Source organism: Labrus mixtus, chromosome 22 (assembly GCF_963584025.1).
Source record: "Labrus mixtus chromosome 22, fLabMix1.1, whole genome shotgun sequence".
NCBI lineage: Eukaryota > Metazoa > Chordata > Actinopteri > Labriformes > Labridae > Labrus > Labrus mixtus.
In genome coordinates this window covers 4,762,823-4,790,660 of record NC_083633.1, presented here as the reverse complement: position 1 = coordinate 4,790,660, position 27,838 = coordinate 4,762,823, and the positions used below count along the sequence as shown (strand labels likewise).

Genomic DNA, 27,838 nt, shown 5'->3' with positions numbered 1-27,838 from the left:
TACCTACTAACTTAATGATGATGGTCTCGATATTATTGATGATAATGGTTGTGACGATGGTTTTTGTTTGATAACGATAACTTATAAGATGGTTTCTTTACTGATTAGAGCTCTCAAGAACTGCCGTCAGTGTTGTGCTTTGCCTCTGTGCAATGTCTGTCAGCACCTGTGTGTCCAATCGGACTCAAAGCTGATCGTTTGCTCTTACTGACATTGTTCCCTTTTTTCTCAACATTATGAGATGTTTTTTTAAATCTTTCCTTTTTGCAGCTTAGCTGTAAACGAAGTAGAAGTATGAAAAGGTCATATCACCCTACCCAAATTAAATCTCCCCAACTCCCATTGGATCCCAGGCCTCATCTCAACCATCAGCAAGACACCAAGATCAAACACACCACAGGCATAGCCTCAAGAATCGGAACCAAGCCTCTCCTCGCCACTCTCACTGTGCAGTAGCCTTCTACACATCACTGCTTGCGATGTCTTCCTCTTCCTCCACTAGATCAAGTTCACATTCACAAACTGAGCTCCACATCAGGAACTGGACCGCTGCTCGCCTCTGACAATCCCTGAATCCCCCTTCAACTGCCACTATGTCCAGAGGCAGCTACCCTTGTAGGGGACAGAGCTTATCACCCCCTGTGCCTGCTCCTTCTGTATCTGACATCTCATATCTCTCTCAAGCTATCACAGCTTTCTTTATATCCTGGAGTTTGCATGCTTCACAAAATTCCTGTGCACATACATCCTTCCATCCCATTATAGTTTCCTCTACTCTTCCTTCAGTCTTTCAGACAAAACTTCAGCAGAGTTCATTCTAGCTTTTTCAATGTAGATGCACTATTTATTCAGCCTTTCCTTTAAGAATGTCTGAGCTGGATGACTGTCTGTCCATCATAGTCGACATAGTCTTACTTTTCTGAGGAACTGGTTTCTATAGCTACCATGTTTACTCTGCAGCATACAGCAGTTGAATCAAGGTACTGGGGAGGTCATGACTCCAAACTGTAATGTTGAATCTTTGCAGCCCAAACCTCCCTCTCATACCCCAGAATGTCCTGTCAGCGCTCTTCTACAAAGCTCACGCTCATCTTTCTCACACCCCAATCTGAAACCATCTATCACACAGGTATCAAAATCAAGGCCCACAGGCCGAATCCGGCCCGACAGCAGGTTTCATCCGGCCTGCGAGACATTTTGGGAAGAAGGGGGACATCTTTGAAAAACAAATGTCTGAGAATTTTTTTTATAAATTAAATGTATTTAATTATTTTTAATACTTTTTATTTGATTCTTTTAAGAAAGACAAAGAGAAAAAAACTGCCAGAACAAGCATAAATAGATTTGCATAAGTTTGTAGTTTGCAAGATGTGTTGAAGTACTTTCTACACAGACATGGATATATATTTCTGGTAGCTCATTCTACAACAAAAAAGAAAAGTGAGGAAAAATGTAGAGAAAAATAAATGATTAAAAGGTGATGAAAAGCAACAGAGCAGACTGATTTAACAAAAAACAATAGTAGACATAACATTTTAAATAAATAGTGGGCCTTAGTTTGTTCTACTCTAAAAGTGTTCATCTGAACAAAAAGAGAGGTGACCGTGACACAGAAATGTTTTTTACGAGAGACTGAAGGAGAGGTATTTCTGTGGTTTTATTCACTCAGTGTTTTGTTGCCAGAATTTAATCAGAGCTGCGGTTCTTAACTCCGGGGGAACTGCTGCACTGCGCATGCATCCTGGCGGTATTCAGTTTTGTCCACATGTCTTATCAGCTTCTCCTGTTTTCACTGATGTAAAACAACAGTTCGGCTGATAATCACAACGCTTCCTTCCTGGAGTGAGCCACAAAGAGCAACTCGTCCAGATTTAAATAACTCCTCTCCGTCATGCATAACGGCCCAGACCGTCTCCACATAATCCAGACTGGGTGTAAATTGCGGACACAGGCGTATAGTCTAATGCATCTCCTGACTTACTGTATTTAAACTCTGATTATGGTAAAATCAGTCATTTAAGATTTAAATCTGATTTTATTTACAGATGGTTCATTTTTAGGTAATTTTTAGGAAAGTGTTGTGCTGATCACTTTTCAGTTTCATCCCTTCTAAATACAGTAGCCTGCTGTTGCGCATTTATCACCAGCTCTCATCAGACTGTAAATATGTAATTAATAATGAAAATGTCCTTCTTTTCCGAAAACGATATAACACAGGTCATATAGATGTCCGCTGGTTTAGCTGCGGAGCAGCGCTAAAATGCTTCCTTAAATAACGCACGAAGATGGCACAGATTCATGGCGCGTAAAAAGTCAGTAACAGAGTTAGATCACGATAGTATGGACACGTAGAAGAACTGACTGCCACACTCATATTAAAAGTCGTTTAACTGATTTTACTTAGTTGACAAAGTGGAAACTGTGCTGTGGCCTGACACCTCTCTCTCTCTCTCTGAAATGTAGCCTGTGGTGTTTGCAAGGTGTTTTCATACGATTTGATGTGTGTGTCTCGTTGGGTAGTCCCGGAAGTGTACGTTAAGTCGGGGCTGTTACGGTAACCATTGTAACGAGTAAGCTAACGTTTGTGTTGGCTGTGATGCAGAGGCTAGTATGGTTAGCGACACTCTGTGGTGACTTGTTTGCCGGTGTCCGGCTGGTTATAGGTTTGTATTGGTCATTGTATGGGCATGTAAGTAGCTTGAAGGTTTTGTGCAGGTCAATAGACTGCATTTGTGTGGTGATTTGTTCCTCCTCCTATTACGCCTTTACTGTGTTCTAATTTTTGGGTGAACATGGCCGAGTTTAAACCAAAGGACTTCTTGGAAAATGATGTGACACGTTCGCGGTTGGCTAAACTGGGTAAAACTAAACTATGGAAACTGATGGAATATTTGGAGTTAGATGCCCCGGAGGAGGCTAAAAAACCTGAACTCATGCAGAGTATAGCCTACTGGTAAATTGTAACCCTGAGGAGAAAGCCAGAGAGTGCGAGCGAAAAGAACGAGAGAGAGAGCATGAGGAGAGAGAACAAGAGAGCGAGTGTGAGCGACAAGAACGAGAAAGAGCAAGAGAAAGAACGAGAGAAACAAAGAGAGAATGAAAGAGAGAGCTTGAAAAAATAAAACTTGAAGTCGAGAGAGCTAAACTTGCTTTGGATCGTAGATGTCAGGAGCAGCGAGAGTTCTTTAATGTTAATAAGTGTATGTCTTTGATGCCGAAGTTTGATCCTGAGAAGGTGGAATCTTTTTTTGAGATGTTCGAGAAGATCGCTTTGCAGCGTAACTGGCCAAAAAAGGAGTGGGTCACACTCATACAGGGCTCCCTAACAGGGAAGGCCCAGGAAGCATATGTTGTGCTAGATAAGAGTCAGATTGATGATTATGATGTGGTTCGACAGGCTGTCCTAAAATGTTATGAGTTGGTTCCAGAGGCCTATAGACAGCGGTTCAGGACCGACAGACAGCGTCCAGGACAGACTTATCTAGATTTCGCAAGACAACAGGAAGCAGCGTTTGATAAGTGGCTGAGAGCCAGCGAGGTGTATGATTTTAAGAACTTACGCGAAGTAATGGTGCTGGAGCAGTTCAAGCTGAGCCTGCCAAAGGTCATTTAGACCTACTTGAATGATCTTGAGGTGAAAACAGTGTTAAAGGCAGCTGAGGCTGCGGATAATTATGTCCTTATTCATAAAGAGTCATGGCGTGATAAACCTAGCAATCACTCTAACAGGACAGAAGACTTTGCAACATGTCCCAGTAATAAGAGCAGTGGCAGTTGGCGTCCGCCTGAGAATAGTAGGCGACCACACAAGCTGCCTACTTACTCAGGGGACCGATCGTCTCCTTTCTCTGGGGAGATTATTTGTCATTATTGTTGAAAACCTGGTCACATAAAGTCTCGTCGTCCGGCCCTACAAAGAAAGGGGCCGTCCAGAGCAGAAGCCCATCATTCTGTTGCGTGCAACTTAATGAGTTTAAACTCAGTTGGAGATCAGGCAGAAACTGTTGATAAAGCAGATATGAAAATGTTTGATGGTTTCCTCTCTGATGGGACGGTTGCTGTAGAAGAGGGCGTAGCTGAGGCTTCTGTTATGGTCCTCAGGGACACTGCCTCAGGGCAGTCTCTAGTGGTAGAGAGTGCTGTAGATCTTCCTGAAACAGCTGCTTTAGGGGTTTATGTGCCTGTGAAAGGTTTTGGAGGTGGTTACAGTGCTCTTCCCCTGTACAGGATGTTTGTTCGGACGAACATTTTTGTTGGATATGCTAAGGTGGGAGTGACACCTGAGCTACCATAGGAAGGTGTTACTTTTCTTTTGGGAAATGACTTGGCAGGTGATAAGGTGGTATCAACCCCCATCCTGTCTCCTTGTGAAGTTGCTGAGACAAAGGTTTTAGAGGAGCAGTATCCAGAGGCTTTCCCAGTTTGTGTTGTCACCCGATCACACTTATTTTCTTTTGTTTTTTCTTTAACCTTTATTTATCCAGGAAAGTCCCATTGAGATTAAAAACCTCTTTTTCAAGGGAGTCCTGGCCAAGAGGCAGCAAAAGTTACACAGTTACACTCACAACATACAGACAGCAATTAAAATTATAAAAAACAGTTACAAGTAAATTAAAATTATAAAAAACAGTTACAAGTAAAGGAGGACGTCTCAAGTGCTCTCAGCCTGGATTTAAAAGCATTCAAAGAAATCAGTTCAGTTATTTTCCAGTCTTTTTGCAGCATTTAGAAGGAGCAGAGTTGATGAAAGCCCTTTTTCCCAGTTCTGTGTGGGAAATGGAACAGACAGCAACAATTGATCATTTGAACGCAAACCGTAAGAATCAACACTTCTCCATGTGATTAGGTTACAGATGTAGGAGGGCAGTAGCCCAAGCATGGCCTTGTAAATAAAAGTGCACCAGTGTTCCAGTCTCCTGGTGGACAAAGAAGGCCATCACACTTGAGAATACAGTTCACAATGATGGGTTAGGGCTCCACAGTTAGCAATGGGCAGCAGTAGCTCAGTCTGTAGGGACCTGGGTTGGGAACCGGAGGGTCATTGGTTCAAGTCCCAGCGCAGCCCAAATATGTAAGTTGGCCTGGTAGCTGGAGAGGTGCCAGATCACCCCCTGAGCACTGCCAAGGTGCCCCTGAGCAAGGCACCAAACCCCTTCCCCACCACCAGCTCACTGTGGGCAGCTCCATCACTCTAACCTCTCTCCATTAGTGCATGTCCTGTTTATGTATATTTCAGCCTATGTGTGTTGCATGACTTACAGAGTGTAAAAACAGAAATTTGATCAGTAAAAGTTAATCTTAAACCTCAGAGAAGCATGATAAACAGCGTCAATCTTACTTAGACATTTAGCTGAGGCATTCATATACATCAGGTCTCCATAATCTAAAATGGATAAAAAAGTTGCAGTGACAAGCCGCTTTTTCACCTCAAAAGAGAAACAAAATTTGTTTCGGAAGAAGAAACCCAATTTAAGTTTCAGTTTTTTCACAAGATTGTCAATATGGGGAAGGTTAGGGAGTCATCAAGCAAGACACCAAGGTATTTGTACATATGAACCACCTCTATGACATTTCCCACAAGAGTGGACACTGTGGGGACAGTTTGAGGTACTTTCTTAGTGTTTGAGAACAACATTAGTTTAGTCTTGTCAGTGTTGAGGACTAGTTTTAGCTGTAGGAGTGTGTGCTGGACCACATCAAAAGCTTTCTGCAGAGATTCAACAGCTTTGGCAGGAGTTGATCCAGAACAGTAAATAATTGTGTCATCAGAAATAAAAATGCATGTTAGCATCTAACAATTTACCCAAATCATTAATGTACATAATGAACAGGAGGGGTCCTAATATTGAACCCTGTGGCACCCCCTTGTGGACACTCACAAATTCAGAACACAGACCATCATGTTTAATACACTGAGTCCTGTCACTCAAATAATTTGTGAACCAGGAAACTACATAATCTGACAAACCCAAACAAAGAAGCCTATGCTTTAAAACAGCATGGTCCACAGTGTCAAAAGCTTTTGACAAATCAATGAAAAGTGAAGCACAGTACTGCTTTTTATCAAGAGCAACAAGTATATCATTGATCACTTTTGTAGCCGCAGTGATGGTACTGTGCTTTTTCCTGAAGCCTGATTGCAGTTTTGAGAGAAGATCATTTGAGATTAGAAACTCTTTTAGTTGATCACACACAAGAGATTCAAGAACACACAAATTTGATATTGGCCTGTAGTTAGTTAAAGCTGCTGGGTCAACTCCTTTTAATAAGGGGGTAACAAAAGCTGACTTCCAGAGGGATGGAATTTCTTTGTTTTCGATTGAGAGATTAAAAAGGATTGTTAGAGGCTGTGCTACAAAATCAGCTGCTATTTTCAAAGTCAGTCACTATCAAGTCAGGTCCAGGGTTTTTTTTGTGATCTAACGTTTTGAGGGCTTTATGCACTTGCTGCACAGTAAAAGGTACAAAATTAAAGGGTTCTCCTGAAAACCCTGGGGTGTCTGTGCAGGGCGTCACAGGGGCAGCTCCTGTAGAGTCAAACAAAGAACCAGATGATACAAAATGCTTGTTAAAGCAATTTAGGACCTCAGTTCTATCATAGACTGGGACCAAGTCTTTTAGAACAAATGTCAGAAGAGCCTGAGGACTTTTAATTACAGATAAAGACTTAATCACTTTTCAAAATTTCTGTGGATTATTGAGATTCTCAGTTGTGACAGATAAGTAATATTCTGATTTAGCATTTTTGATAAGAGAAGTGCATTTGTTCCTTAGTTGCCTGAAAATAGACCAGTCAGAGGCAAAATCACTTTTTCTGGCTTTGGTCCATGCCACATTACGTTGATGGATGGTATCTGACAACTCTCACTCAAATCATTGCAGAAGACTCCCAAGGATGAGAATTTATGAGGAACATTTGTTAGAATTAGATCAATCAAAGTGGACTTATCAGAACTTTAATGATTTGGCCTTGTAGGTAGGTTGACCAGCTGGCTAAGATTAATAGAGTCACAGAAAGATTTAAATTAATCAGAAACTGCATTTAGCCAGTCCCAATTCAGATCTCCAGCCATTAAAAGTTCATTATAATTTAATTTGGACAAAAGATGCTTCAAGGACAATAATGCCTCCTTTGTGGCAGATGGAGGCCTATAGCACCCGGCAACAGTCATAGAGAGGGACTTGGCTATTTCCACCTTCAATGCCAAAAATTCCATTTGCTTACAGATAGACTCAGACAGAACAATTGAAGCATCAAATCTTGATTTAACATAAATGACTATACCACCACCTTTCTTGGGCCTGTCGGTACAATAAACATTGTATCCAAGTATGCTAATGTCTTCATTTGTAATAGATTTCATCATCCAAGTTTCTGAAATTATCACAATATCTGCATCTGTTGAGCTAGCCCAGGCTCCAGGAGGATGTAGCAGGCTCAGGCTAGTTGGCCCAAGTAGCTGCTGCTGGAGGTAGCTGCTGCTGGTGGTGGAGGTAGCTGCTGCTGGTGGCTGGATGCTAGCAGGCCAGGCAGGTGGCTAGAGGCTGGATGCTAGTAGACCAGGCAGGTGGCTAGAGGCTGGATGCTAGTAGACCAGGCAGGTGGCTGGAGGCTGGATGCTAGTAGGCCAGGCAGGTGGCTAGAGGCTGGATGCTAGTAGGCCAGGCAGGTGGCTAGAGGCTGGATGCTAGCAGGCCAGGCAGGTGGCTCGAGGCTGGATGCTAGTTGCTTGGTGGAGGCCATGAGGTTAGAGGTCCCCTGAAGTTGTTCAAGGAGCAGCTGCTTCAACCTAAACTGGATACCACTATGCTGCAGTACGTGTCCGAATTTAAAGATCGGTTGTGGTCAGCTTGTCGGGTTGCCAGGGAGAATTTGCATCAGACGCAGATGCGTATGAAGGGTCAGTTTGACCAAAACGCTGTTGAACGGCATTTTGCCATAGGGGACCAGGTTCTTGCGTTGGTGCCGCAGCGTGCATCTGGTCTAAGTGCGTCATTTTGTGGTCCCTATACTGTTGTGAAGAGGGTAGGAGACAAAAACTATGTTATCAGCACTCCCGAAGGCAGGAGAAAGACGAGTCTGTGCCAAATAAACCTGTTAAAGCTGTATCTGGGTCAGTCACGTGGTCCCGCTGTGGGCTGGTTGCTGAAGATGTCAGTGAGGAAGCGGAAACTGTTGGGTTCCGGCTGAGAAACTCTGAGGCTCTTAGGTCGCTTGATGACTAACTTGGGCATCTACCTGCAGAGTGTCAGAGTCAGATGAAAGCTCTGTTGGCCGAGTTCTCCCCCCTGTTCCAGGATGTCCCAGGGTGCATGTTTCTAGCGGTGCACAATGTGGATGTGGGCAGTGCGGCGCCAATCAAACAACATCCGTACAGGTTAGTACCCTCTAAATTGGAGTGTTTGAGGGAAGAGTTGTCTTATATGTTGAGCATTGGGGTGGTAGAGCATGGGCAGAGTGAGTGGAGTTCTCCAGTGGTACTTGTTCCAAAATCTGATAATACGTCAAGACCTTGTATTGACTACAGGAAAGTGAACCAGCAGACTAAGGCTGATGCCTTCCCAATTCCCAGACTTGAAGACTGCATAGACAGGATCGGAGGAGCAGAGGTTGTTTCTAAGTTAAACCTACTGAAAGGCTATTGGCAGGTGCCTCTGACTCCACAGGCTAGGGAGATTTCAGCCTTTGTGACACCGGATGGTCTGTATATTTGCAATGTTCTTCCGTTTGGCACGAAAAATTTTCCCGCTACTTTTCAGCGGATGATTAATACCATCACTCAGGGGTTGAACTCTGTGGTTACTTATACTGATGATGTGGTCGTGTACAGTAGTTCATGGGAAGAGCACTTCATACAGCTATGGCAGCTCAAGAGGCAGGTCTTGTAGTACATTTACCTAAATGTGAGTTTGGGAAGGGACAAGTAACCGATCTTGGGCATCAGGTGGGTCAAGGGAAGGTAATGCCCCGTCGTGCAAAAGTGGAAGCGATCCTTGATCTTCCGGTACCGAGAAACCGACGAGATGTCATGAGAGTGCTAGGCATGTGTGGGTTTTAGATTTGTTCCCAACTTTGTTGTGGTTGCTGAGCCATTGACTAACCTTTTGAAGAAAGATGTAAAGTTTGTGTGGACAGATGCCTGTGAGCGTTCTTTCGGAGGGTTGAAAGCCGTCTTTGCATGTAAACCCGTGCTGCTTGCTCAGAACTTTGATGCACCTTTTCAACTTGCCATAGATGCTTGTGATATTGGGGTTGGAGCTGTGCTCCTACAAACAGATGAGGCTGGACGAGACCGACCAGTAGCTTATTTCTTTCGAAAGCTAAACAAACATCACAGGGGTGCAAACTCATCAGGGATGAAAAAGGTGACATGGATCCAAACTCCCTAGGGGGTCTGGGGGCATGCTCCCCCGGGATTTTTAATTTTTTAAATATCAGCTTTAAATTGTGAATTTACAGAAGATTTTAGCATTCAGACCTACTAAAGAAGCAGTGCAAACAATAAGAAAAACACAATTGCTTGTCGATATCTATGTTCTGTTTTAACTTTAAGGGGTGATGTGAAGGGCAGTCACTATGCAAGTAGCTCTCAGAGCAGAGTCTGAGAGAACATAATACAGTCATCAAGTATGACAATATTGTCAAATATCTTCTATCATAAAATATGTAACATTATCAATATATGAACCTGATGTTTTGCTCCTGCTGATTCTCATTAAGTTTATATTCCCTCTGGCCTTATTACATGTGTTGACACTGTTACATGTGCTGTCACTTTAATGTTGCCTGAGATAATAATGAACCAGAAAGCTGTATGAAGTTACCTTCAAGCTAGCATACATTTCTCTCAACATCTTTACCTATAGCTACCAAACGGTAAATATAATCAGACAGGATGTTTAACAGAAAGGCTGGCTAGCCAGATCTTTCCACGGAAAAATAACGTTATGTAAATTAGCCATGTGCTGCACATTGCGACTCATTGAATCAGGTTTCATGCTTCTTGCGGTCGGCACGGCGATATTGTGCAATCGCGGTCGGCGCGAAAATGGTCCGCGGGCGCGGAGGGTCTGAGCGCCGACCGCCGACCGCGTTGCATTGATTGGCTGCAGGGCAGTGCCGTGTTGAGCAATCAGAAACGACTCAACGTTCGCGGGACCGTGCTCGCCCGGCCGCAAGAAGCATGACAGCTCGCGTCGCGAGCAAAAGCTGTATGAATCAGTGATCGTAAACCTCAATGCAATCTGTGAGAAAAACTTGCAAAAGTAGTTTGCTGTTTGCATTTTTAATGTTGTTGATTTTTTACTTGGGAATATATCGGGATCCTGTCTTCTCACCACAAAGGCACAACCGCTAGTGATGGGAAAAGCAGTTCTTTTCAGTGTACTGAATCAGTAGAATCAGTTCAGTAAAGTGATTCGTTCAAAAGATTCGTTCACCGAATCGTTCAGTACTTCTCCGCAGCTCTGCCTGTGAATCAGAATTTAATAAACTGAAACACGGCCGAATGTTTAGTTCTGCTCGCGATCGTACTGAGAACAGCCGGTGGTGAATAATAAGCCAATGAGCTGAGAATTTAGTTGGATAAAGTTACAGTTTGCAAACTGAAAGCTGCTAAAACAACCACATTTATTTTCCCCGACCGTTCTGTTCAGTACGTTCAGTACAAGAAGAGGAATAGAGTGACTCGGAGGCGGAGCTCTCGTTCAGTTTGTTCACTGAACGAGAGCTCCGCTCTTCCTCTCAGTTCATTCAGTGAACGAAACACTGACTGAACATGAACGAGTGAGACTGCGAGTCACCAGCCTCAGTCACACACACACTGTACTGACTGAAACACGATCGTTAGTGGATGTTAAAACAGTCAGCTGAGTGAAATTGAGTTGGATATAAAAGCCGTTTGCAAACTGACAGCAGCTATAAAAAGCACATACATTTTCATGACACCTAAATGTTAAATAATATATTTGCTACTTCCTCAATTTTCGAGACATTAGAGGGAGAAGTAGGGGCGGGCTTTAGCGACACAGAGCTCCCGACCGACTCCGTCCTGTTGGTTCAGTCAGTACGTATCACTGACATGAAAGGGAGAGGGAAGGCGGGCTTTGAGCGACTCTTACGGTCTAGAGAGAGAGACACGAGACGGGAGAGAGGAGAGCGCAACTGAAGTTGAGAAATGAACGACTCTTTTCAGTCAGTGATTCAGTTCAGTTCGTTCACCCAGATGATTCGTTCGTTTTGAAAGAATCGTTCACGAACTACACATCACTAACAACCGCACAGAAATCTGCTCTTCCTTTTTCACAGAAGTCAAGAGCTTGTAAAAGGAAAGCCTCCATTAAGAAATTTAAGTAATGTTTTTTTTCTGCCTCAAATACGTTGAAACACATCAAAGGAATAAAAAATAAAAAAATCAGAAAAGGCTCTGAGATAAAAGCGACAATATTTACCTTTTTCAACCATAAAATAGTATTTTCAAAGTCGATCTAATAGTTCAATAACGTTTGACATGGAGAATAGCATTCCCATTTCCACAAAGAAGCAGAGGATTTTATGGCACACCTTCACCAACGACCAAGGTGCATGAAGAGTGAAAGGCTTGAAGAGGTCAAAAAGCTCCAGCAACACTTGCAGCACGAAGATCAACTTTATTAAAGGGATACTTCACCCGTTGAAACATGAATCTGTATTGACATTGGGTCATATATGTAGTAGAAATGTGAAAAACATTTTGAAGTTGGTGCCTTCTTGGCCGAGAAAAGGCAGAAAGTGTCTCTTTGGCCCAGAATGCACAGCACCACAGGCCACTCTCACTAAGGTCAGGTTTACAGACATATTTACTTTAACACATAAGGCTGTTTGCTCAACTGATTCCGAGATTTCTTCCAGAAGGAATTGGTATCTTGGAAATTCCTGGCAGAAAACAGACTCTATGTCTGTGTCCATAGGCAAACACCGACACTACCAGTCCGCCCCAGCTCGAGCCGGCTCCGGCTCCTCGTCCTCACCGCCGCTGACAGGCAGGCCTTATGTCTCGGCTGCTGAGCTGGCAGCGGCGGCCAGCAATATAGCCGGGAGACGGTTGCTGCTGACAGGCTGGTTTTGTTTCTCACTATGTAACTTTGGCAGCGGTCCAAGGTTCTGGTGAAAAGTGCATACAGCTTTACAGCACTAGTTCACAGAGCAGCTTTCAGCCATAAAGTAACAAAAGTTCTCTACAGTGCAGTTGCACTCAGCGACCTTGGATGGGAGCCAAAGCGCACCAAACTGAATTCCCCCTTAGAGTTGCTTTAAAAAGGAACTTAAAAAGAGATCACTGACTTTGCTGACCTGATTTGACCAGATACAATTTTTTATAAAAAACAAAATGTGTTACACATAGGGGTGGCTGTGGCTCAGTTGGTAGAGTTGTCGTCTCTCAACCGGAAGGTCAAGGGTTCAATCCCTAGCTCCTGCAGCAACATGTCCGATTTGTCCTTGGGCAAGACACTTAGCTCCGAATTGCTCCTGCTGCTTCGTCAGTGGGATTAGTTACTTCTGATGGTTTCACTAAATAGCAACCACTGCCATCAGTGTGTGAATGGATGTGAATGTGTAGGTGTGACATGCAGTGTAAAAGCACTTAGTCAGAAGACTAGAAAAGCGCTATATAAGCTCAAGTCCATTAACTATATTGAGCTAGAAAAAAGTAGCTTACTTATTTATTTTCTATGACAATTATAAAACAAACTCAACTGCATCAATAGATTCAAAATAACATCACTCTACATATGCTTTAACTTTCGGATACAGATTACAGTTTAAATATAAGTCAATAGCAAAATGTACAAAGATTTTCCTTTCATGTTAACTTTTTTCCTCCCCAAAGTGCACTTACCGATGGTGATCTGACTGACGCAGCTGTAGAAGGTTCCTGAAGAAACATTGTAGATGCCACTGCTGGGCTCACGGTCTATGACAGAGGCAGACATCAGGTAAACTCTTTACATCCAAACCACTTATGATCACCAAAATCATCACAGTCATACTTTCATGTACTTTTTGTTCCATTTTGGATCTGTACAGCAAAAAATGTTTTCCTGGTTCGCAGAGTGTCAATAAAGTGTGCACTAAGCCACTTACAGTACTGCTCCTGGCAATTTGAGGAAAGTCATGACCCTGCAGCGTTACAGGAATAAAACCCCCAATCCTGCAATGTTAGTGCCCTGCTCCACACATCGAGCCACACAGGGGGAAAAACCCTTGACCTTGGTCGGAGTTAAGGGGATAAAATCCATGAGTCTGGCAGCTTTAGTGCTTTGGTCTACCAATTTATAGAGAAAGAAATGAAGTTATCCATTGTAGCAGAACATGGTGAATAAAACTCAATGAGCCCATCACTCTAGGAGATGTTATATGACAAAATTATTCACAACATTGTTAAATTAATATCTCAAAGCCTGACAAAAGAATGTTTGGTGCTTATTGATCTGCAATGATTCTAGTCTGAAGACCTGAGGCACAGCCTTTACAGTTTAAATACTTCAACCTCAAGTTCTGGAATAAAAACTTTGTATCGGGGTAACTACATTCTCTGACGTCAGTGTACAGCAGGGTTGTGTCCAGACTTTTTTGACTGGGGTGACCCAACTGGGGCACCGACCTATTCATGGTTGGCCGAAAGTATGTGTGCGGAAAAACACAAGAAAGAATTGCCTTAATTTACTCAAAGAAGAGATGAGAAATTAGAAACCCATTGATGAGGTAAGAGTAACCCAACATTGAAAATAAAATGAACAAACATTGGGGTAGAAATAAACCAGAAATACAGTTAAAATTAATCAGGAGCTTGGGTTGAATATATGACCCATGTGGCTGGGTTAAACAGGTAACACATCTTGTGTGGTAAAAATAAACCGAGCAGGTAGTTGGCCCTTATTTGACCTGATTTGTTTTTTTTTTATCCCAGCAATTTTGGTATGTAATTTACTACTAACCTTAAAGAAAGATTACATATTCCTGTGTATATCTTTTTGCAGTAAAAGGGTAACAACATATAAATCTTTTAAGCTTAATTCTCAAAAATGTACTGTATGTGCAAAGTCACAATTTAAAGTAATGACAAAATGAAAAGCGCTATATTGAAATGCAAAATTAGCTACTGCCAGCCTTCAATAGCCCAAATAATTTAATTTAAAATAGTTTTTTGGCCTCTGACAAAGGAATAGCCAATCACATTTCAGGATTATTAGGATGCACCAGGGGTGTCAAATCAGATAAAAAAGCCACTACATTTTGTTTGAACCTCACAACAAAATAATGAAATAGGAGTTAAAGATGTATACAACTTTACATATGGGAGCAACTGTGACAAATTAAAGTTTCAGACAACATGACTAGTGTTTCATTGGTTGGTACACACTGCATTAAATATACATATAGAGCTATCTGAATATCTTGGTGAGAAACACAGCTTGCAATCACTGAGGTTCTGTGGTCAATTAAAAAAATAGCCTTTGACACTGGAAACTAGAGGCTTAATTTGGAACTCCATTATCAAGGGAGATAGAGGTTAAATCATTACTCTGCAGCAGAGGGAAAAGACTCTGTGGCAATGCAGTCGCTACTTGAAGGACACCCCTCGCAGTTTTGCATAAGACCGAGAACTGAATGCAAACACTTCTGCTCATGCATCTATTAAGATAACTTCTGTGGAAAAGCGCTCATGTCCTAATTCTCTAATCTAACACCTACAGTCCACAGTACAGAGAAGCAACTGCATTTATCACTGACCGATGAGAGTCTGCTCAGCATAAGCACTCGCATGTGCTTCTATCTTTAGAGGGAAAGCTGCAGGTATAATTTATTACCAAAGTTGTGGAAAGTGGGGAGAACCATATCAGCCTTTGAGCTGCTTTAAGTTACATCCATAATTTATCACCAGGCTGAGTCTTAAAGAGCTTACATGTAAATAATGCTTTGGTTGCAAAGGAATTCACTGAGGGCTGAAGGAGTTCTACTTATTACCTTTTTTTTGCTGCATCCAGGAGTTAAACTATATTATGTAGCTGTGATAACTACTTCTACTGCTCTATAAATAAGAGGCCATAGTCTTCCATTAAGCAACTGTTTTCTAGTTTCATTATTTCACGATGATGTTTTCAACCTAAGGCAGTTGCAACTTGAAAATAAAGAGCACTCTAATAATCGTGTTTCCTTAATGCATAAGGTGAATGAGTTAGATTTTGCCATGAAAAATCAAGAGATAGTGATACCAGTCTGTTGTGGCAACCTAAAAAAAAAAGCTCCAAGCAAGAAATATGATTCGTTTTGTAACATTGCATCCATTTGGAAGACAATGAAAACTAGCATGACAGTCCAAGGGAACTCCTGCTGAAAATGTAATAAGAATAATTCATATTTCTTATGTGGTCAACTGACAGCACCATCGAAGAAAACTCACAACCAAGTTTATTCATCCTCTTTTTTCCCCCTTTTTTTTAACTAACGGTGGGATAGCCTGCACTTGTGCTTTATCTGCTCTGTATGAATAAAAGTTGTCCCAAGCAGTGATTGAGATCACATTGGATCGCCGAAATTAGCAACACATGATGACATATCATAGTTAAAAGTATCCTCTAGCAGATGTTTTTTTTTTCTTTTTTAGTATCATACACTGCAGAATGCCTTTACCTGCGGATCTGGAGGAGAGACGCGTCACGATAGCGTGGCGAGGACTGTGCGTACTTCCTGGACTTCCGCTCACACCCTCGTCCTGACATTGGAGACAGATGACCTGGCTCTCCTGACCTTCTCCAACTCCGCCGCACCCCATGTGCTCGCTCCCCGCCTGGATCTTCATACCTGTGTTGATCCGATGGACCAGCCGCATGTCTGCCGCTGCTTCATGCTCGAGCATCCTCTTCACAAGCGGAGGTCACAGTTATCATAATGCATGGCTTGGAGTAGTGTGACGGAAACTATCTTTCCTCTACCTACGGCAATCTTAACTCCACCCACTTTTGTTGTATTCAAGCGCTTATTTTCCAGACTTGTCCCCCAATATCAACTCACCTCAGCTCCATCATGCCAGCCTATCTCTGCGGCTTGGGGGTTGGTTGATGTTGCGGCTCCTTACGCACGGCTGAAGGCGTGGCTGCTTCACGTGGTTGGTTAGGTCGCAGTGTCAAGTTGCCGTGGGAGTTTTAATTATCAAAAATTAAGCGTACATAAAGGAAGGTCTCTACTAATTACAGAAGAGACTCCTCACTTTAAAAAGTAAGTCATTCTGCAAATTCTTTTGAATAGCAACTAATAAATTGACCTGATGACGTACCAGACCGGTAACTAGGAATTTCTGACTTCCAAGTTCAAATTGAATGCTCCATAACTTATGAAGGGGGACCTGAAGTGTTAAGTGAATGCACACACATGCACATGCTCACTCACTGCGGTATTGCACATCATATTCTTTATAGTGTTTGGCTGTAATTTAAGTTTGGGTTAGAACCCTAACCCTGATTTCTCAGCCTATGTGAATACAACATGTTAGCATTTGAGTTTACTTTGTAGGTATTTGTAAAGTTTTCCTTTACCCTTTTTCCTTCTGCTTTGTACTTTTGCATGACATTTACTCGGTTTCTTACTGGTTACTTTTTTAACTATGGTTACATCTGTTACAGACATTTGACCAGTTTGATAAATCTTGTTAAAAATAGTCCTCTATTTATATTTTTATATATGAAAGAAGTAGTGCCATCAAAACATATTTTAATGCCCAAACTTAAGTGTAGTCATTTGGGAAGAATGTCCTATTTCAACAGTTTAAATTAAACACATTTTAAATTAAATCTAATTTTCAGAGGTGGGACATATAATAAACTTAATATAAAGCCTGTATAAATATCAACTTGATGGGTTGTGAAGCAACAAGCTGTGAGGAGCTTTTTCTATATTTTAATGTAGCTAAATTTAGTCCTTAAAGATTCAAGCTGAAAAGATGATATTTCGACTCATTTGTGTTAGTCTCGTGAAATATTACACATTAAATAACATCTGTATGATACTATATTGTAAGTAGTAATTAAAGAAAATGTGTACTGGAGACAGACAGGGTAAATGCATAAATGACATACACACATACTTGATGCCATCCCTGCATACGTTGTTGCACCAATTGGGCCAAACCAGTCACAAAAAGTCTGAACACGCCCCTGCTTACAAAAGACATCAACGTAAAAAAAAATAAAAGGTCACACATTTTTACATTATTGAGCAGTTAAAAGGTCAAATGTAAATTCAGTTGGACATTAAAATACTCTTAAAATGTGACATTTGACTCTGCATTTAAAGAATTATTGGTACAGTCAATATGAAGTGCCTTGTTGTGTTTGATACTTGAAATACCTCCTGAACCATCTGCCTCACTCTACCTCCATATCCCCAAGATGTTATCCTTTAAGAATTATCTGAGCCCAGTTGTTTCAAATGAATCCAGATAAGAATGATCTGGATTAGGTAGTCCACTTTTTTTTCATATCCAGAAGTCCAGTTCACTCTTTTTCACTTTTACCTACCCAGGATCACTAGCCCAACTCACTTTCATCCTTGTTTGAAAAAATAAAATAAAATAAAAATTAGCTCAATCTGATCCAAGCAGTGACTTTTATGGATGAACCAAAGTATTCTATTGTTTGGCCTAAAAGGTTCAGCAGTGCTCTAAAGAGGACCTCACACTGCATACTTTGTCCACAGGGGCGCGCCACAATCCACACAAGTTGAGAGAACCTCTCAGCTGCAACACATTTGATATGTAATGTCATAGTTGACATTTTCTTGTAATCCAGCCTGAATCCAGCACTCTGCTGGTATCACCATAATCCTGAGTTTTTGGATTAAAGAAATCCTAGTCAAAAGTTTAGACAACAAAAACTGAAAGTTTTACCAGTGAACAAAACAGGATTGGATTGTTTTTTATCTGATTATATTTTCCTTTTCTTTTTTAAACAACCTGATTTCAAGATTTGATCCTATCCATAGCTTTAATCCTGTTGGATTACTACCGGGACCTGATGATATCAGGGAAGTATGATGACTTTTTTTAACGTTCATCTGATCTTCAGAAAATACTTTCTGGGTGCATAGTGCCTCATAATGGTTCATAATGCAGAACAAATGGCATTGCAAGGTTGTGAATCATGCAGATAACTTCTCAAGTCGAGTATTCATGCTGTTAATTATTACAACCCTGATTCCTAAAAGTTGGGATGTTGTGTAAAATGAAAACAAAAATAGAAGGTGATGATTATTGTTTTTTAAAGGTTGAAACACCATATCTGATTAAAAAATTGCACAAAGACAACATATCAAATGTTGAATCTGAGAAATTCTATCAATGTTTGAAAAATGGACTCCTATTTTAAATTTGAGGCTGAAAGCATGTTTAAAAAAAGTTTTGAAAGTTGCAACAAGGGGACAAAGAGTTGAGAAAGTCTTTCAATAACAGCTAATGGAATATCTCACAGTTAATAAGGTTAACAGGAAAAGGTGAGTATCATGATTGGGTATAAAAAAGAGCAGCAGCAGAGTGGCTGAGTCTTTGTGCAGTCAAGATGGGGATGTGTTCAATGTGTTTAAATTGATGAGTTTTAATTACAGCTGTTTCAAATGACTGTGGTACAGTCATCTCCCCAGTATAACTTTAAACCCTCATACAAGAACACGTATACCTTCACCTGAACAATGAACGAGCACCGCCCTAAACAGTCACACCTTTCAATACATTCAAACGAACCATGTTGAGAGACCACATTCCTGTAGTTCAGGATGTTCTTAACATGTCATTCTCAACCTTTCGCCATCTGCTCTCATCATGTTGTGTAAGGAGGTGTCTGTTTGTAGCTGAGGGATTATAGAGCATCATGTATGTAGTAAGTAGTAATGATCAGTCTGAAATAAAGGCTACTGTTTGTTTTGTGCTGATGTGATTAATATATTGTAACTAAAATTCAACAATGACATATGATCTGATTTAATAGTGCTCTGGCCAGAGTTTTCAGATTGTGAAATATAAAGCACATGTTGGAGGTATGCAAATTATGTAACAAGATCATTCTCTGATGTTGATGATCACAGTAGGATTCAAAAAGGTTTTTTCAAAGAGTTATATACATTTCATATTACAAAAATGGATTCTGGATCTTTTACTTGGTTTGACTGTCATGCACAGGGGTGGGCAACTGGTGGCCCCCATCAACCCTCAATGAGGCCCTCAGGTCAATTTTTACATATCAGTTAATTGGAAACATGAAGAAAACATGAAAACCAGATATATTGCCCATCCCTGTCATGCGTGTATTAAGTTTCAGATAAAAGTTATAAACATTTAGTAAAACATTTTTAGTTCTTTTCCATATGGGTGTCTCCGCCACCTTGACATATTTCAGTACTCAATGGAGATGCGTTGTTTATGCAAAGTTTATGCTACAGGCCCATACTTGAGTTACTGTCAAACTGGTTTTCATCTGTTCAGTTGTTGTTCAGCTGGCGTTTTTAATATATGGATGGATACGTAACCAAAGGTTAAATGTAAGGAGGCAACATTCTTATGAAGGGCATCATTCATCTTGATAATAGAACTTCTAACCTTGATGACTTTATGAAGCTTCTTTATCACTTTTTTGACGCTTGTTGTTATGACAGGTTGTCTTGTTTTCTGAGTAAAAGTTTTACTTTTTTAAAATTTGGATTTCCATCACATCACAGAGATTTCACCACTGTGTTCACTCCAAATTAATGTCTTCTGAGGTAAGCCGTAATATTCTTTATTTTGTTTGGGTGAAATTTATGTTTCATTTTATAGATGCTGAGAAAACGACATGTTTCCATTAGTGTCTACTTTGAAGGTATTTTTTTAACGTTTTCTGTACCTCTTTTATGCTGCATGCTTTAAGCTTCTTGCGTCTGATTTTTGTTTTTAATTGAACCCCTGTATCACATTTACTTGTTTTGTTACTGGATACTTTAGGGATAGGAAATACTCTTCACTGTTGGAGTTCAAACTCTGATATAAAACCCCATGTCATATATCATACTTTATCAATCTATGATCCCATCAGTTTAAAAGAATATGTTCAGTTTGATAAATCTAATTAAAAATAGTCCTCCATTTAGAGGTAGTACAGTGATATATTTAAAAATATATTTAAATGCCCAAAAATAAGTGTCGTCATTCGGGAAGCATGAGCTATTTGAACAGTTTCAATTAAATTACTGTAGACATGGTATCATATATGCTGAAGCTGTGAGACACAGAGTTGATGAGCTTAATTTAATGTTGTCTAATATTATACATCATGATTTTTAGAATCATTGATTTTTTAATCTACAAAGTAACAAGTGAAACTGAAGAAAAAACATTGAGGAATAAATGGAATAGAATTATAATCTGAAATGTAAATGTGTTAAAGTATAAAGTAACAAAATAAATGTCTACTTAAAAACAATCTTTAGTTAGGTATTAAGGTCTTTTACCTGCTTTTTGTAAAGTGTGTCAAGATAACACTTGTTATGAGTTGTGGTTATACAAATAAGAATTGATTGATTGATTGATTGATTGATTGATTGATTGATTGATTGATTGATTGATTGATTGATTGATTGATTGATTGATTGATTAGGCTAAATGTACATGTTTCCTTTGTGCCTCCATTACTGTGTGCCTGCAGGTAAACTAACCCAACCTTAAGTCAACCTTTTGTCCTCAAGTGACGTCAGTACATTTCATAAGACCATGTAACCTTGGCACACCTGATTGTGAGAATTTGACCATCAGTATGAACATTATAATTATGTTCCTGTCAAACCTCAAGCACCAAAAAGTTGTGTTGTTGTACACTCCCTGTTTGGTAACATATAATTACCTTAATTTATGACCTTACTTGTCTGCAATGCCCGAATTTCCCCTCTGGGGATCAATAAAGTACTATCCTATCCTATTCTATCCTATTATCACATTCTCGATTGACTAGATTAGTTTGATGTTGGTAGTGAGACATGATGACACTATAAATATTCAGAGGTTTTTATGTCTGAGTTAAGTGTCTTCAAGAAGAATTCACATTATAAACTTAACACAGAGTCTGTTTCCCCTTTTGGTTGTTTTAATCCAGTACCAGAGGAGGACTCACCATGTGGCTAAAAGGTTTTATAAGTAACCATGTCAACATGAAACTTGTGAAGACCTGTGTCATCCTTCTCCTTCTGACTGTGTTGTTCTTTACACTAAGAAACATGGACCTGCTGCAGGTGAGAACTGGGATTATTGGTAACACTTTAAAGGTGGTCATTGAGTGTCTTTCAATGTACTAAAGTGGGGATTGGGCCCCCCTGGGGGCTCCTGAGACACTGAAAGGGGGGTTGCGAGATGCTTACCATAAACAAATAAAAGTTTTAGGATTTGCAAAATGCATATTTCACCCATTATTGTGAAAATACATACAAAAAGTAGTTGAATTTAAAATACAACGATAGTTGTTAAGTAAGATTTATGCTGAAATGAAAGTGATATGTAAAAAAATCCATTAAATGTAAGTTTGTACAGAAGTGCAACAATGAAGGTGTTCATCTGCTCTCTACAAATAAAAACACACAGATATCAGCTGTCTACTTCATTATTACATTTTGTATGTCCACTCAGTCCTTAAGTTTATACATGGAGATTACTTGGGTTCTGCTTCTAGCCTTTCTTACAATGAATTACTAAAATATGGACAGTGGGGCGCCCCAGTCTCCAGCACAGTTATTTTATATATGCCGATTGAAAGAGTTTGTGTTGAGGAGGCAGGCTGGCTATTCACCCAACAAGTGACATCAGGAGGGTAATAATGTCATAACTGTGAGGACCGGAGGGGTATTCCATGAAGCAGGATAATTTCAATTCTATTAATTTCAAGAAACTTTATTTTTCCCCTGGGGGCAATTCAAAGGCACCCAGAGCAGAAGCATAACGACAGTGCAAAGAAGGCTAAAAAAATTTAACTAAAAATATAAAATACCAAATTAAATACTACAGTTAAAATACAAAATAGATGCAGTAGAATAGAGATATAAGTGGACAGTGATCTTTTTAAAGTAAACTGAATTATTGACAAATGTAAACAGAGCTATATGCAGTAGATTAATACTGAGTGAGGGGAGCAGCCGGCCGGCCGTCCCGTCCATGTTAACACGCTGTAGATACAGCTCAGAAAACATCACAGACAGTGGGACTCGGGTGTCGCACTCCTTGTAGACAGTCATGACTCAAAGTTATTTTCAGAGGATATACTTGATTTCCACTGTATTTATGTGTAAAATGTCACACATTCAGCCTTTAAAGTATGCACAGACTCTATAAATTTGCACTAGCTCCATTCAGACAGCTGCTGTACCTTGCCATATAAATTATGCTGTGCAGCTGTATAGCAGAGTTCATTTAAATCTGATATAAATTGTATATCATTTTGTTATCTTCCCTCGTGCAGGTTAATAAGCTACATGGGGGGGCAGTGGGTGTTGTTAGATTGTAGATTGTTGATAGATGTGACAAATATATAACATAGGCTTAGTCCATAACTATAGAAATAAAGTTATTACAACACAAGCTTAGTCAATTTTTAATTCATTTAGATATTTTAGTGTAAAGAACGTAATAAAATGTGACATATTGTACTTTTCCTGTACACTCCTGGTTTGATAGAAAGATTTGCAGAATCACATAATTCACAGAGTGACATCTTGGTGGCACTCTGTTGTCTCAAGTGACTCACACATCTTCCTAGTTGTTGTCTCACTTAGACTGACAGTTACATAGCAGTGCAATTGCTCATACAATGGAAAATGGAGTTGATGAAGGGGCAGAAGAAAGGATCCTTTGTTTTCTTATCCCCTGACATCATCATATTAGATCCCGAGCAATTCTGTCCCAAAACACTTTTTTTTCCATGTTGAGATCATTGCAGTGGATATTACTTCAGTATTTTATAGAGTGGCCCTCAGTGTATCGGCCTGGTCTTCTAAAATGTCTATAATCCGCCATTAAATTAATAATGCGCCAGATACAGAAACACCTAACTTTGAGAGGGAAAAGTAGACAATATATAATTGGAAAAATTAAAACACAACTTTGATCATTGAAAAGAGTAAATAAGAGAACATTTGTGAATTAAATGTTCATAAGGGGAGAGCATGCTGTAAGATCAAGAAATGTAAACGACTATTGTCCTTAGGTCAAGTTAAGAATAATTCCAAAGTGACTTCCGGCAGATTAAAGTTTTAAAAATAAACAGTTATTAATAATACAAATGTATTTGGACAAATATTCCATCTTTTTTTTGTTTATTTTATTTTAGTAAATTTGTTCAATGCATCTTTGTCACCATCCTTCTTTTTCAACTCCTTGCCAGCTAAATTATAAAGAAAACTCTGCCATCATCAACAAGAAAGTGACCTCTACTCAGCCCACTGCTCCTCCCACTGCTCCTCACACTGCTCCTCCCACTGCTCCCCACACTGCTCCCCACACTGCTCCTCCAGTGCCTGACAACTTCTGCACCTTCAAGCCACTGTGTTCTGCAGAAGCTGAGGAGGAACGTCTCATATTGGAGTCCATTGCTTGGCCTGAAACTCCTCCTCTGCCAGCTCCTTTTTCATTGAATCAGACAAGTAACGCCGCCCACAGCACCTTCACCATTCTCCCAGGGGGGGTTGGAGACGAGCGGCATGTAGGAGACCAGCTGGAAGTTATGATAAAAATGTACGACTTCCAAGGTAACCCCAAGAAGTCTGGAGGAGATGCAATTGTTACCCGATTGCACAACAGGGCACTTGAAGCAGGTGTGGCTGGACGAGTGGTGGATCACCTTAATGGCTCCTACTCTGCTGTATTCTCTTTACTCTGGGAAGGAAGTGCACAGGTTGAGGTAAAGTTCAAGGCTATATCTTTAAATTGTTAATGTACAATAAGTGATGACTAAATAATTACCTAATGCAATGTCCTGTAGGTCATTTAATTCATGAAATCTAAACCATTCCCCCTGACTTACTTTTGCAAACAAACAACAACATAAAAAGTAAGAAAAAAGAAAAGACATTGTGGAAGTTTTAAAAACTGGGGGTTCCAATAGCCTAGTGGGTATGATGTACACCCAATTTACATAGGGTATAGTCCCCTTTGCTGCGGCATGGGGTTCAAATCTGACCTTTGCCCTTTGCTTAATGTCATCCCCAACTCTCTTCTCCCAACATTTCCTGTTGTTGTCAGCTGTCCTATCCAATTAAGATGAGACAGGTCCAAAAATATACATGTTGAAGAAAACAAGTTCTACTGGCCAGCTAGTGGGGAGTTGACCATTTGCATCAATGTCTCTTAAGCTTTTAATTTAAAATAAATGAACAACTTCAGTCAGCTGACACCAAAAATACAACTTTGTTTTCTAATTATTCAATTAATAATTAGTAGGCATGACTTGTATGATATGACTTTAAACTCTTGTTCTTTGTTTTATCAGGTGACGCTTGTCCACTCAAGCGAGGCTATCACAGTCCTCCGTAGGCTAAGCAGAGAACATCCTGATAGGACTATCTTAAAGAGCCTCTTCCGCTCAGGTTCAATCTCTGAAACTACCATCTGTAATATTTGTCTACGTCAAACCAACCAGCCACAGTGCAACTACACTGACCTCCGTACTGGTGACCCGTGGTTCTGCTATAAGCCAAAGAAACTGAGCTGTGATACCAGGATGAACCACATGAATGGAGGAATGGGTATAAAACTCAAGGCTAATGAGGCGAAACTTTTCAAAAGGTGAGGGAGCACAGCAATAGAAACGATGCATCTACTTTTACATGTAATGACTATAAACAAAGTGTAAAGTATGTATCTCCTGGGGGGAAATGTCATGTTTATAATCACAGGAGGCAAAGATAAAATCTCAAGATGTTTATAGTGTAAGATGATACCTATCAAAACACTTAGTCTGAACAATTAAAGTCTCTCTCATCAACAAAACTATAAAGTGTATCTTTAGAGTCCAAATATGGAGGCAAAGTAATTTACGGTGACTAAAGTGCTACCTTTTGGTGAATCACATTTGACATTTACATATTGTAGTGTGTTTAAGAGATTCTTAATCATGGGAGCTTTTCCCCCCCAGCAATGTCAACATGCAAGTCTTCATTCAGGCTTCAGGACCGGCCAATGTTACTGTGCTGCCTCAAAGGAAAGGTAAAGCACAACTTTTCTATTTTCAACTTTTAAAAAAATCTCCATGTGACCTTGAAAATAAAAATGGTTTGGTAAAAATGTATAAAACCTAACTCTCTGTATTCAAGCAGATATACATATAAGCAAAAAATATATAAAAATAAACCAGCTTCTAGCTACAAAACTGAGGAAGAGCTGCAAGTGCTTATCTCATTAACTCAGTACCAGTGTACTAATAAAAAACTCAAACCACTTAACATCTGTAAATATTTTACTTTAAATAATTAACATTGTCAAATAAAAAGCATTTGGTAACATTTTCCTTAACCACAATAAACATGTACATTCGAGACATACACTCACTATATTGTAGTAAAGCATGAACTTAATCTTTTGAAAAACATCAAAGAACTCTGTAGAAGCCATTTTAATCATGATCCATTAAATTTAAGAATTTTGATTTCAGTTCATGTTAGTAAAACACAACATTTAGATCATAAGAAATAAGAATATCATTTACAGTAAATATTTCAGAATTAAATAACAGATTGTCTCCTACTAAGTGATAAAAACTGTTTATGAAAGTTGCCACTACAAATGCTTTTGTGACATGTGTATAATGTCCTCATCAGTGTAAAGTAAAATGAGTAAGGTAAAGCAGAGACCTTGTTTTGGCCTTTTTAGGGGATCTGTGGACAAATGATACAACAATGAGTTTAATAACCAAATGCTTATTTTGATCAACAATTCTCAGAGCAACCCATGGATAGTCAAGGCAGTGGGAAGTCTGGACTCTCTGGGTATTACTACCAGGGTGTGTGGCGATCACTAGGTGGCACCAAAGTCCACCAATTCAACAACTCCTCTGCCATCAGTCAGTGTCTGAAAGGAAAGGAGGTCCACCTGTATGGAGACTCCACCGTCAGGCAGTGGTTTGAGTACCTTGATGCTTCACTTCCAGGTAGTTGATTCACAGTGATTTCAGGCAACAGTTTAATTGTATTTATATCACAGCTTAATCTGCTCCTTTTTTCATACTTTCAGATGCTAAGGAGATAAACCGCAATAATCCAAAGAAATCAGGACCTTTCATGATATGGGACAATGCAAAAAACATCTTGGTGAAGTTCCACTTACACGGTCCTCCTCTGAGTGTTTCCGTCCTTATCCCAACCAGTGAGCTGCGTTACATTGCCAATGAAATAGATGATGTAGTTGGTGGCACCAACACAGTTGTAATTTTTGGTATCTGGGCCCACCTCACTCCTTTCCCAATGCAATTCTACATCAGAAGGCTTTACGGCATCCGCAGGGCGGTGATTCGTCTGTTAAACAGGGCTCCAGACACGCTGGTGGTCATCAGGACTCCAAACCTCAGAGGGATAAATCCCTATATATTTGCCTTTAATGACTGGTATGCTATTCAACAGGACAAGGTGGTCAGAGCTGTGTTCAAAGGACTTAATGTTCAGCTGGTGGATGCCTGGGAGATGGTTCTGGCCCACCACCTACCTCACTACGTTCACCCACCTCCTCCCATCATTAAGAATATGATTAACATTATATTGTCCCTCATGTGTCCCCAATAGTGCATTTAATAATAAAAATAACTTTATCTATATAGCACTTATCTAAACAAGGTTACAAAGTGCTTTACAGAATGCATTCAATCAAACATAATAAAACATACATGAAAAGTGCTTCACAAAAGAATCAGGATAAAACATTGGTGAGTTATAAAAATGTATTCAATGAATTAAACCAGGACATTAATTACTAATCAATCGTTAAAAAGGCCTTCTTATAAAAATGTGTTTGGAGCAAGGATTTCAAAATAGGAACAGTTTTCCAGCCCAATTTCTACGGGTAGGGTAACCCTTAGTAACCAGCCTAGATCTAGGAACGACTAATAATGGTGCTCTTGATGATCTAAGATTTGGCTCGGAGCATAAGGGGTTAAAAGTTCTTTAATGTAAGGGGGGCAGGGGCTAGACCGTGTTGTGTTTTAAAAGTTTTTTAAATAATTTTTAAATCGACCCTGTAAGTACAGGGCAGCAAATGGAGGGAGGAAAGGATTGGGGTAATGTTTGACTTGCAGTTTGCATTTGTTAAAATCCGAGCAGCAGCATTCTGCACTTGCTGGAGTCTGGCCATTGAGGACTGACTAAAGTGAAAAGTGAGTTGCAGTAGCCCAAACGTGAAAATTCCAAAAGAGGTTTAAAATTATCAATGAAAGCAGGACTATTATGGACTGCCCAGGTAGACTGCAGCCATGTGTGGAGACTGAGGATGCGGCAAAAATGACCGGCACCTCGGCCTAGTGGAGGAATGGGGCCGGAGACAAAAACACACCTGCCACATGAATCCAGCGAGCGAAGGAGTCTGTTAAAGTCATATTTTAATATTTCTGAAGATCGCTTTGAAACATCATTGCAGCCGATATGTAAGATGATGTTCGTAACGCGTGGGTGTTTTGCCAAGAGACTGGGGATCCTATCCAGTATGTCCAACACCATTGCGCCTTGAAAACAGTATGTCACCGCTGATCTTCTCCTGACATGGCCCACTATGGAATCACCAATAACCAAGGTGTTCGACTCCATCGCTAGCGATGC

The 27,838-nt window shown here is 40.2% G+C and overlaps 1 protein-coding gene and 1 long non-coding RNA gene across 2 annotated transcripts; both read left to right on the top strand.

Moving 5' to 3' along the window:
* The first annotated feature begins 319 nt into the window (after window positions 1–319).
* On the top strand, window positions 320–15,736 carry LOC132956444 (uncharacterized). The gene is made up of 3 exons (XR_009666031.1): window positions 320–1,231; window positions 12,870–12,975; window positions 15,648–15,736. It is a non-coding gene; the product is annotated as an uncharacterized LOC132956444 (long non-coding RNA).
* A 3,849-nt stretch (window positions 15,737–19,585) lies between these two features.
* Window positions 19,586–26,959, top strand: LOC132956436 (NXPE family member 3-like). The gene is made up of 7 exons (XM_061029902.1): window positions 19,586–19,786; window positions 21,151–21,286; window positions 23,425–23,940; window positions 24,529–24,824; window positions 25,174–25,244; window positions 25,978–26,184; window positions 26,268–26,959. The coding sequence occupies exons 2-7, from the start codon at window positions 21,170–21,172 to the stop codon at window positions 26,810–26,812; spliced, it is 1,752 nt and encodes a 583-aa protein (XP_060885885.1). The 5' UTR covers window positions 19,586–19,786; window positions 21,151–21,169; the 3' UTR covers window positions 26,813–26,959.
* Window positions 26,960–27,838: the final 879 nt, after the last annotated feature.

Bases quoted from the DNA above. Each gene is read 5' to 3' on its own strand.
- LOC132956436 (XM_061029902.1), top strand. From the start codon at position 21,170: ATGTGGCTAAAAGGTTTTATAAGTAACCATGTCAACATGAAACTTGTG. The intron at 21,287-23,424 runs GTGAGAACTGGG...ACTCCTTGCCAG, and splicing joins GAAACATGGACCTGCTGCAG to CTAAATTATAAAGAAAACTC. The intron at 24,825-25,173 runs GTGAGGGAGCAC...TTTCCCCCCCAG, and splicing joins GAGGCGAAACTTTTCAAAAG to CAATGTCAACATGCAAGTCT.